The sequence below is a fragment of the Lepidochelys olivacea genome, assembly GCF_965140295.1.
Source record: "Lepidochelys olivacea isolate rLepOli2 genome assembly, chromosome: 11".
Taxonomy (NCBI): Eukaryota; Metazoa; Chordata; order Testudines; family Cheloniidae; genus Lepidochelys; species Lepidochelys olivacea.
The window spans coordinates 56,403,792-56,416,192 of NC_140421.1; the positions used below are offsets into that span (position 1 = coordinate 56,403,792).

The 12,401-nt window shown below is 39.8% G+C and overlaps 1 protein-coding gene across 1 annotated transcript in view; it reads right to left on the minus strand.

Annotated features, from left to right (window-relative positions):
• Positions 1-12,401, minus strand: part of DNAH7 (dynein axonemal heavy chain 7) — a 270,571-nt gene that overhangs the window by 103,697 nt on the left and 154,473 nt on the right. The window contains exons 38-40 of the mRNA XM_084642935.1: positions 11,232-11,358; positions 5,862-6,081; positions 4,051-4,923 (exon numbers count right to left, since the gene is read on the minus strand). Of these exons, the coding sequence (XP_084499061.1) occupies positions 4,051-4,923; positions 5,862-6,081; positions 11,232-11,358 (1,220 nt within the window). The remainder of the gene's footprint in view (positions 1-4,050; positions 4,924-5,861; positions 6,082-11,231; positions 11,359-12,401) is intronic.

Here is a 12,401-nt window from a genome sequence, read left to right on the forward strand (position 1 = left end):
GACAACTGCCACTAAAGTCAAAGAGTTGCCAGGGCTCAACCAAGGGCAAACTTTCCCTCAACTCATCCAATAAGCAAAAGCACAGTATGTTACCAATTTGTCAGAATATTATTAAAATAAACACATATATGCTCTCTTCACATAAACTTTCCATATAAAGAATGGCTATAACATTATCTAATGAAAGCTTATTTTCATTATTTTTGGAGAAAAAAATCCTGAATTTTTGTTTAATCATCAAAATTTACTGCAGAGAACAACTGTTTTGTTGTTTCTATAAAAAGTAAAACAGTCTTTTAAAAACATATTTAGTTTAACATTTATTTCCAAAACTTGTAAACCTGGATATAAAGCAAATAAACAGAATTCAAATGTAAACTGGGGTACAGAAGAACTCTGAAATACAGCTGCACTTTGAAAAGTGACTCCATAGAAGTGTCATTGTGGGATTCTTGGTTAATTGTTTTTTCACTGATTTCCATATTACCAACACTGAGTTTACAAGTAAAAAATTGTCTTTTTTCTAACTGCTAACACTACAAACTCAATTTGGGCCCTGCAAGTCCATTTGGGTTCTTTCCTTCTTGAACATCATTGTCCAAATACAGATTTTGCTAGCCAAATTGGGCTCTCAGTAAAACCCCATTTTTTTCAAATTACCTCTGTGCAACCTTCAGTGGGTTTACAAAGGTGTCACCAACTGGAGCTTAGATAACAATACTGCTGAGAATGCACAAGAAAGAATGATACTCTCTTAGTAATTTTAACTCTTCATAGCTAAGAGGTGTAAAAAATAGTAAAATCTTATTTTAATTACTACAATCAAAGGATATGACTGACACACAGGGAGACAGCTTATTAAGTAAAGAGTTACCATGTTTACAGTCACTTTTCAGATCAGAATCATACTTTAAACCAACAACTGCAAAATTGCATAAGAAAATGCACACGATAATACCAATACATTCAATTATTAGACTGAAATATGAAAACATATTGCATTACACAGATGTCTTGCTTTCTGAGTATATCGAAGTTGGATACTATCCTTTATTAAGATTTATTTTTAATTTCATTATTATCATGAGAAAACTAAACTTTTAACTTTTATAGAGGGCCCAGTGCTTACCTAGCAAAATGAAGAATCTCAGAGGAACTTACCATGCTGATATCAATCAGTGCTTACACTTTTTGCTCTACAGATTGTGGAGGAAGGATGTGTGAATGACACACACTATTTATGCCTCACTTGTATCTGTGTACATAGAATTTACAGAATTTTCTATTGCTCTAAACCCGATAAGACTAACTGATAGATTAACTTTATACATGAGTTGTTCCATTGATTAATCACACAAAAAATTAAGCATGTGTGCAAGTAAGGCTTTTCAGGATTGTGGCCTATATGTGCATGCACCCTGCAGTCACAAGTTAAAGAGATCTAAATACTAAACAGTATTTTGATGTGAATATTTAAAAATATGTTTTCAGTGGCAGATCTGCAAGACAAAGTTACAACAATCATTTCTGGATTATAACTCTTGATTTGTTGCTTCTTAGAATACAGTAGGTCATAAATGAAGCATGTTGAGTTTGTCAGTGTCCAGCACAACACTAATTAAAAACATTTTCAGCAACTTGTTTTTGTTTGTTTGCATTTAAAAAAATATTCATATCAAAATATCAGTAAGCATTTTACAGAATTCCATAAATTCCAAAATTCATAAACCACTTCTCAGATGTTAATATGTGATTTATCAATTGACTGCAAGCTCGCAAAATTATTAATAAGGATTTCAACTTAAGTGCACTCGTCACTGTACATGCTCTGTTCCTTACCAACAGTAAGACTCTGTGCTGGTAAATAGGATTCTGCGAAAAGTTTATATATCTACTTGTGTAAATAACTGGTGCTAAAAACTGAAAAATAAAGAAATATCTTCATTTTTACCCACACTTTAATTTAACTGTAGTAAACATCCTGAGTGGCTTTTTAATTACTCACCAAAGTGAATATTTAATTCATTTTAAATGGTTTTTCACCACTTCAAAAGGTTGTGAAAGATGCTTTGCCACTAAACTTTCTCTGGGATTCAGGGTGAAAGAATCCCACCTCCAAAGAAAACAGGATTTAAGTATTTTTAAAGGTTAGTCAAAAGCTGCCTAGAATTTACTGTTCCTCTCCCTTTAAGCTGTACAGGTGTGTTAATATAACCCAAGGACTGGAGAAACTTCAGAAGGCTGCAGAGCTTCAAAGAGGGAGAAAGGGCAGGATCAGGCTAGGGAGCTGAGGAATGTGAAAGATGGGAGCTTATTTGCATGAGCTCTCTCCCTCCTCTAGACAGCTTGGAACTCCCTCAAGTTCTCAAGAAGAGGCAGGAAACAAGAGCTATATCTAGCCAGCTCTTCCCTCTCCCTCAAACCTTTTTGGGGGAGCAAAATCCTTTGCTCCAGGAGGGACTTTTTGGCCTGAGGGCCACATCGGGTTTCCAAAATTGTATGGAGGGCCAGTTAGGAGAGGCGTGGCCTGGCCCCTGACCCTTACCCAACTGACCCTTATCCCCTGCTTCTCGCCCCCCATCCAAACCCCCTGTTCCCTGTCCCCTGATGGCCCCTCCCAGGACTCCTGCCCCATCCACCACCCCCTGCTCCCTGTCCCCTGACCGCCCTTGGACCCCCGCCCCTGACTGCCCCCTGCTGCCCCATCCAACCCCTCCTCTCATTCCTGACTGTGAGAAAAAAGTAAATAACGGAAAATGAAAGACGATAACTGGATAAAAACCTTGAGTCTAAATGCCTTTGATATTAGAAGCTTATTGAAAGTTAAAAAAAGTGATCCTCCAGTAGGGGTCATTATGACCTATGTTTTTTCTAGAAGTTAGCTATAAAAAGTTTAGATAATAGAGTGTACTTTGGAACAGTCCTCTGAAGCCATCTTGAGAGATGTTTTTTCTGACACCTTTTCTCCTCAGTGGGTGAGCAACTGGCCACTGTGAACCAGCTGTTAATTACTCAATACTGTTCCAGATGTTAGGTGAATATCTGGGATGTTCTAAACTTATTACTTATGTCTGTGTGTGCTTAAATCTAATAAACTACAGATTTAGATAGAGCACGCTTACTTGCATGAATCTTTTATCAGACGGAATTGCTCTGTTCCCACTGATTTATTCCTGACACTGCCTTATTTATGCTCAAATAAATTGGTTAGTCTCTAAGGTGCCACAAGTACTCCTTTTCTTTTTGCGAATACAGACTAACACGGCTGCCACTCTGAAAACTGACTAGAGTGAAATAGTTAAGTTACCACTGTTGGGGGTTCTGAAAACCCTGGATAACAGTTATGGATCAGCATTCATGTTGCACTCCCCATCAGTACCTGGCCCAAGCCAGGGAAGCTAATGATCCAACCAGCGAACCAAATTCGGTGGTGAATCCCAGTCATGTGCCACCTGAGGGACACTATGCATATGCTAAAAAGACTGGCTATAACTTACCCTCTTCTCTTTAAAATGAGGCTCAGGGATACAGCTATGCATTTTAAGGATAGCATAAGTCTGAATTTCCTAACTTGTATGATCAAATTTTGAACCTTACTGTTACATACCATATAGATAGATTATAGTAGTTTACAAGTTAGTAGGGAAGAAGGTCATGCTTGGGACTGGGAGATTTCTCTACTAATTCTTGCCAATCCATACCAGACCTAAACTTTTTTGGGCACCTGGCAAATCATCACTGAGATTTTGCAAGCTGAGTAAATTGGATAGGTCATTCTCTAATTTCTACTGTACTGTATTTACTCAGATATTAATCTCAGTGATTGTGACATTCTGGGCAGAATCTTGACCTTATTTACACCCTGTGCAATCCCTCTAAAGTCAGTAGGGCAGAGTATCACCATCTAATTCTAGGAAAATCCAGAAAATGTTTTAACTGTTAACAGAATTAAAGAGCAAACTACTTGACATGAAAAGAACTGAGGCCATATTTTGAATAATGCATTTGTGGTGTCCCATCAGAAAATGTGTAAATAGTAAATAACTCTACCTGAAACCAGTCAAGTGTGCAGCAGTTAACAAGAGCTGGAAATTTTCGAAGGCGATTACGAAAAGCATCTCCAATGGGACTCATTGCCAATACCACATGGAGCTGGTCTCGGCAGCGATCAATGAACATGTTAAAAAGGGCTATGGGGCTACCATCAGTTTGCTTTGTTTTATCTCGCTGGCGGTCTATCTGACGCATTCGTTCACAAATTTCTTGTTTCTCATCTAGTGCAAAGAGGTTTGGTACCTCCCCCGCATTTAGTAAGTTGTTAATGTCTTCTAAAAATGACTCCTTCTTTATCTGAGAATCAGTGAATAAGAAAACTCCTTGCATCTCACCCTCAGTAGATTTCCTTAGGATGACTTTTAAGTCTTCATGCCACTCATTGTTACCATAGCTCTTAGATATTTCAACCTGGAAAAGTGTATAATCAGCCATATGTGCTGCTAATCGAGTGAGGGACTGCCTGCCACTGCCTCCAACACCAACCAGAAGGGCATGGCTGCGAGGTTGTTTCAGGATCCGTGAAATTCTACAGACGTGTTCAATAGCAAATCGGAACAAGACAAGTTGCATAGGTTTTTTGCTCATGTTATTAAATTCTTCCAAGTGGCTCTCTACAACTAATCTCAGTGTGTCCACATCCTTGATCTCCCTATAGTTGGTGTCCTCTCGTTTGGGGTCATGAAAGTCACAAAACATCAGGCTACGTAAGTCATCCTCTTCCACCTTGCCATCAAAATTGAAGTCCAGGCTCTGGAAAAGTTCATGAAAGTCTTCATCTAAATGACTTTTCACTACTTCTTGGATATAACCAACAAGCCAGGCTCGATCTGCATTATCCACTAAGCGATCATAGTACACTCTAAGAACCTGCATAATAAATAATAATGTCATAGTTTTAGTAGTTGATGCTAGCATTCTGTTCATTTTATACTGGCATTAATCTAAGTGAAACACACACACACATAAAAAATGGTTTCAAAGTGCAAAGTCTCTTAAATTTCAGCACAATGAAAATTAAAATAAATGTTCAGAAGCAACTGGAACAGTTGATCCTTTTATCTTCTAAATGAAAGCTAAGCTCCATGTGGGAAAATAAAACATTTTCCACATACTATATGCATACTTTAAATATATTAATTGTATTCTGAAGACATTTTGTAAAGAGTGGCAGGTGTCACTATCCTTACTTTTATGTAAAGTCAGAGAGACCAAACTTGGTATATTTTTGCTTTTTCTTCCTATTTCTAAATAGATGAGTTAACACCACTCCTTTGATCAGTTAGCTTGTGATGTTATCATTAGGGGAGAGGTAGTTACAGTTGCTGAAGATTCAGGAGTTCCTACTGAAGAAGATCCACAGGGAGAGAGGAACAAGAACATGTTCTTTCCCCACCCAACCTTCCCATGACCCTGGCCCACTGCTGTCTCTCTCTCCACAGACTCTTTGTTCTGCCATTGGGAGGGAGAGGAGAGGAAATGGAGGTAGGTACACTGTGTAATAACTTATGGCAGGAGATGTCGTCTGGATAATTGTGAATGAAAGGAAAGGAGCCCACAATACATTAAGATGTGGTTCATACTTCAAACAAGTATGCATAAAATCTCATTTCTAGCTAGCAAAAAAAACCTTATGACTATGGCATCATTACATAGCTATTAGTCATAGGTCTTACATCATAGCTGTGATATAAGATAATTCAACTAAATTTTATTACTAAAGAAAAATAAATGTCTAAATCCAACTTTGACTGTTCAATTATTTATCATAAATATCATATACAATTTATTACTAATATGAGATTTACCTCGTGAACCCAAAGACGTTTTATCATTCCTACAGATTCTGTTGTTTCAGGTCTTGACAGACATACACCTTGAATAACACGGGAGAAATCACGGAGGTTGAACAAGTAGTGAGATTTGGTGGGAGTGGGCAGCAGATTCTTCATAGCTTCTTTATACACTGTCATGGTACCATTAATAATTTGTGGAGTCAAGTCTAAATATTCGGATGTGAAGTTATAACTGACAAATTAAAGAAAGTGCTAAGAATAAAATGATTTTCACAGTTCCATCATACTAACTATATATACTTAAATACTGATTCACTTCTCAATGCCAATTTTAAGTCTCAAGATAATACTTTCTTATAGACAATCTTATAAATTCCACTGCTCTTGCTGGATTAATGGAGTTTCCAGTCAAGTCATCTTGTGAATCAAAACTAATAATTGTAGAAAATATTGAGGATTCAACCACTTTCTTTTTTTATTATTATTGTGGTACTGAATGCACCATTATAATCAGGGCTTTCCCCATTTTACAGTACATCTTGCTGTTTCAAATAGCACCTAGCTGAAACTTTCATAAATTCCCCTGTAGTTTGAGACTTCAACCTGGTTTGGATATGTGAATATCCTTTGCAGTAAGTTAAACTGATCATATTCAAGGATGGTAACAATCCAAGGAGCTTCTCCTCCCAGGACCAAAGTGCTCAAGGTAACAGGGCAGCTTCTGTGCTGCTACTTTTAGGGGACACAGCAGAGAAAGTGCAGTCCTGAAGAAGCAGGCACAAAATATCTTTAAGCTAATTGACTGGCAGCCATTGTGGCCCCTGCACACTGCTAGAGCAGCATGCACAGGCTTCAAAGCATGCTATAATCAGGCCTCACATCTAGATATGCCACTGACCTTATGGCAAATGACACCCACTCTGATTATCTGACATCTCTCTGTTACAACTAAGGCACCATTTGAAGTTACTGGGCCATTTACATGAAGAAAAGTAAATCTCACCTCCAAAGAAAAAAGCTTATTTGCTTGCTTATAAGGCAAAGATAATTAAAGAGAGCTTTGAGAGGTAGAAAACTATTTTATTTTTTGAAAAATTCAAGATTTTCCCCAGAAAAGGAAGTTTTCCATTTTAGCCCAAGAGGGTTATTTTTGTTTGTGAATATTATATATTTTCATTTTGTATAACATCTGCAAGACTCTGCAGTACCAAAAAAAATAAGTTATATACTTGTACGGATGCGTTGTCCATATACATTCTCCATATCTAGTTGTACACAGATGCCTGTGTGCTCAAGATCAGAGTCTTTTGGTCAGCAGTGTCCATTGCTGCCACACATGTGCCATGAATGTCCTTCTTGTGCTCTGCTGAGGGAATATAGAGTGGAGCAGGCCAACTGCCCCTCAGTTCCTTCTCCAACACAGAATCTGAAGGCTATAGGACTCAGAAGCAGGTGGCAAGGAGGGAACATTGTGAAATATGTTTATGGAAATGGGAAACATCTCAAAGAAATTCAGTTACTGTACAGATAAGTAACTTTTCTTTCTCCTTTCTTTCTCCTGTCCATATACACATTCCACTTTTGATGATTCACAAACACTAGTCAAGGGATGGTAGCTTGGAGTCTAAGTGAATAAAGAACGAAGCACAGTTTTGCTGAATGTATCATCTAATCTAGAAGTTTCAGTAATGGAACAGTGTTTCATGAATGTGTGCACAGACTCCCAGGTGGCTACTTTGCAAATATCTATGATGGAAATATTTCTCAAGGATGCTGTAAGAGCTCTAGTGGAATGAACTCTGAGGAGGATCCAATTTTCCTATTTTGTAATAGGTTCTCACACAGTTTACATTACACTACATCTAGGTAGTCTTTGAGTAGAAACAGGTTTCTGTTTCATAGACTCACAGACTTTAAGGCCAGAAGGGATCACTACGAGCATCTAGTCTGACCTCCTGCACATTGCAGGCCAGAATCTCACCCACCCACTCCTGTAATAGACCCATAACCTCTGGACAAGTTACTGAAGTCCTCAGATCATGATTTAAAAACTTCAAGTTACAGAGAACCCACCATTTACACTAATTTAAACTTCTCTGCTACTGCCATGGATAATCTCAGTGTAGCCCTAAATGGCTTTGTTCTTTGTAAATAAAATGCCAGAGCCCTTCTGGTCTCCAAAGTATAAAGATTAGCCTCTCCCTTGAAAGAGTGAAGCTTGGGAAAAAATATAGAGAAAAGGACCTGTTGGTTGAGATGAAAATTAGTGATGACTTTAGGAAGGCACTTTGGATGTGTTCTCAGAGATACCACGTCTGCATAAAAAACAGTATAGGGTGGCTCTGCCATAAAGACTTGAATTTCATCAACTCTCCTTCCTTATTTGATTGAAATTAAAATTCCAGTTTCATAGACATGTATAACAAGGAACATGTTGCCATGGGTCCAAATGGTGGGCCCATCCGGGCAGATAAAAGCCAAGTTAATGTCTCATGGAGAGAGTGGTTCTCTGATGGTCGGAAAAACCTTGACAAGACCCAACTCCTCAAAAACTTATATATAGTCAGGTGAACAGTCAGAGTTTTTTCTCCCCATTAATGCATTCGAACTCTATCTTTTCCCCCAGGAGCTTCACTAAGTCCCCCTGGATCAACAAACATTGCAAGGCAGCATCCACAATTCCCCTTTGGCACCTCCTTCTCACCTTTATTGGGATGGTAGTTGTTTTCTTTTTTATCCTTCCTTGAGAGTCCCAATCCATTTGCACAATTCTGCGAACCCACATTCCACCTTGGGGAAGTCTTGTTTTATATGTCCAGGTCTTCTACGTTGATAACACACTTTCCCCCAATTCTCTAAAAGAGTGCCTTTTGCCTCCTTCCTCTTATTCTCCAGGCTTTTCAATTCACCACTCCTCCTCCTCAGTTCTGGACCCGTAAGTGGCCAGACCTCTCTGCTGCACATTTACTGGGGATGTGCAGCTCCCACAAACAAAAAAATTATTTCAAGTATGTCCGTTGTTAATTGCACCCTTGCGTGATGGGTAGTACTTATATCTGGTGGATTTAGGATTGGCCATCTCTAACCCCTGGTACCAGGAGAGGATTTTTTAAAATTCCTTATTGAAAGTAAACCTATCAAATAAATTGCAAATAAATAAGGTAGGCAATCTTACTATGAACTGACTATGGGGATAAGAGTATTTACAAGTGTGACACTCTATACCTGGGTGGGTAGTCTGTAATCCCCATATTCATCATTTATATATAATTGTGATATTTCATATAAAGCATACCATGTAAGGTATCATGGAAAAGGTTATGATCCACTGAAAGCCATTGTTCTGTCTAGACATGTATATCTCTGAAATTATGAGACTGTGTTGTATGGCTGTCACTAAAATATGCTGTGAGTTGGGGAATCACCCAGATATTAGATCCCCAGAGATAACAACAAGGGAGGTAACCAATGCCTGGTGGGGTGTTGAACAACCATTAACAGCCATTGTCCAGCAAGGGAGTTACAATTCAATGACTCACTTGCACAAGGACACACCAGGGGAATTGCTCAGCCTCATCCACAAAACTCAGCAATGTTCACAAGACATGCCAGAACTTGTGTTCTCCAAGTACATGGACTGAGGATATAAAAGAGAGGACAGACGCCACATGGTTGGTCCTGTCTCTTCCCCCACGTACACTGAAGGCAAAGAGAACGCTGGAGATGAGGAGACTGGTCCCCAGACTAACAGCAAGAGCCTGTGCATGAAAGATTGCACCCAACTTGCAGTATCCAGAGGGGTGAGAAAAACTGCTTAGTCCAGATATGGCCTAGTCTATTAAGGTTGAGAATTTAGACTGCATGCTTATCTTTTATTTTCCTTTGGTAATTACTCTGACTTTTGCCTATCACTTATAATCACTTAAAATCCATCTTTTGTAATCAGTAAACTTATTCTAATGTTTCTCTTTACCAGTAAGTTTGACTGAAGTGCTTGGTAAATCAGCTCAGGTTACAAAGTCTGGTGTATATCCACTTTCCATTGATGAAGTGGTGAACCAATTAAGAAAGAGTCTTGAGCAGTGCAAGACGGTATATTCCTGAGGTACAAGGCTGGGCGCTGAGGAAATCTGACTGGTGCCTTGCTCTGCATGATTTTTGAGTGGCTCTGGGAGCATTCATGAAATCTAGCTGGGTGTGGGGCTCCACATATGGTTATACTGAGTGGTAACAGCAACTGGAGTGGTTTGCTACTTGTCACCAGTAAGGCATTGTGAGAGACAACCCAGATTAGTGAGTTAAGGGGGCACAGTGGTCCCACAGTCGCAGGTTGCATCCCAGAGATGCCGTCAAAACAAAAGTTAAGGTAAGTAAGCTAGTAATTTGTAGGAAATGGTCAGCAAGCAGCTCTGTCTCATAGCCTGAAGCAATGAGAAGGAACTGAATGGTAGTTTGCCCACTCTGGACTACATGCCCTTGGCACAAGATACAAAGAGACTCGGGGCACATACGCAGCCACCACAGACATTATTGGCCAATAGACTCTGATCTGGAGCACATGGGGTGCATGCACACCACCAGAAGTGGAATATGTACATAGACAACATATCTCAAAGGAGAACCCTCAATTCCCACAGAAGTGGATGCTCAGTATTTCACAGGATCAGACCCATAGTGAAAATTGGTATTTAAACACAGGTCGAGTGTTAAGAGACCTGAATTAAACAAAAGAAGAAAAATACTTTCACAAAAAAGCCCCCCCAAAATCCATTTTTTCTAAACAGTGTGTAAATGAGATACTAGTAGATGAAATTCAGATTCAACAATAATTTATGTTATTGTTATTTTAATTAATCAAAAAGTATACTGTAATGACAATTAACAGATGAATTTTTCATTAGAATTCTATTTTCCACCAATTGACTAACTTTCTATTTTTATTGACTTCTGACAGATACTAAAATGTTAAAGAAGCTAATAGTATTCTAAGTTATAATTTGCTAAGAGTGGTAAGCATAGGTGAGGACTAGTATAATATATTACAGAAAATCTTAGGTTCTTAGAATAATCACTAATATGACTGTAGTTTTATTTACTTTAAATTGAAATAATATTTTCAAAACATCTGAATTAACTGAAGCAACATGAATGATTCTAACACACAGTGAAAAGCTTAGGTTTATGAAGAGAAATATTTTCCATAGGAGTTTCCTAATAAGAAGCCTTGTCATAAGAAATACTGAGAATTTGTCAAATCCATCAGACCCACAGATGCTCAATTCCACTCCAGAACAGGATCCTAGAAAGGTATTTTGGTAGACTTTCCAAAGACACAGTTTAAATATTTACTTTAGCCTTTTGCAATATACAAAAGTTACTTACCAAGTAGAGAGATGCCAGTCTAAAATTCTAGAGAAAATTGTATACATGGAATCATCATCAAACTCATTAATAGTAACTGTATTGAAATGTCGCAAGTATCGAGGAGTTATTGGGTTTCGGCCACCACCTAAAATGAGAAAGCACAAATACTGAAAATAAAATAATGAAACTAGCATTAAGCTATAAATATTTAACACTTTTCTACTAATCATCCTCGGTCAGATTCTACCACCCTGATTCACATTAAAAAGTATCTTAACTCCAAGAATAGTCCCAGCGACTGCAATGGGACTACTGGTAGAATAAGGTACTATCCAACCTGAATGAGGGCATCAGAATCTCGCTTTCTGAAAGTGAGAATAGTCTACAAAATGCATATTGTCCTATTCTAAGTAAATTTTAAACTACTTTAAAAGGTGTTTCTTACAGAATCATATAAGTGTAGGACTGGAAGGGACTCAAGGCAGGACTAAGTATCATCTAGACCAGAGGTGGGGAACCTTCGGCTCACAGGCTGGATCCATCCCGCTGCTTAATTTAATCCGGCCTGCAGCAAGTCTCCGCGCAGTGGGCCGGAAGTCCCGAGCCTTGGCACCTCCCGTAGCTCCCGGGAGGAGGGACGATCAGGGGAATTCCGCGTGCTGCCAATAGACATGCTGGCCGCTTCCGGGAGCAGGGAGTTTGCCTTAGCCCCGCTGTGCCACCGACCAGGAGCCACGTCAGGTAAGCACCACCTGGCCAGAGCCCATGCCCCGAACCCCCTGCTGCACCCTAACTCCCTCTCAGACCCCGCACCCCAGCCGCACCCTAAACTACAGCCCTGAGCCCCCTCCCACACCCAAACTCCCTCCCAGACCCTGCACCCCATCCATACCCCAACCCCCAGCCGAGCCCCCTCCTGTACCTAAACTCCCTCCAAGAGCCCACACCCCTACCCGCGCCCCAAACCCCTGCCCCAGTTTGAACCGCCCCCACATTCTGCACCTTAACTCCCTCCCAGAGCCCACACCCCTGCCCCAACCCCTGCACCAGGTCAGAACCCTCTCCTGCACCATAAGTCCCTCACAGACCCTGCACCCCCACCTGCACCCTAACCCACTGCCCCATCCGTGAGCACCCTCCTGCACTCCAAACTGCTTGGCCCCAGTCTGGAGCCCCCTCCTGCACCCC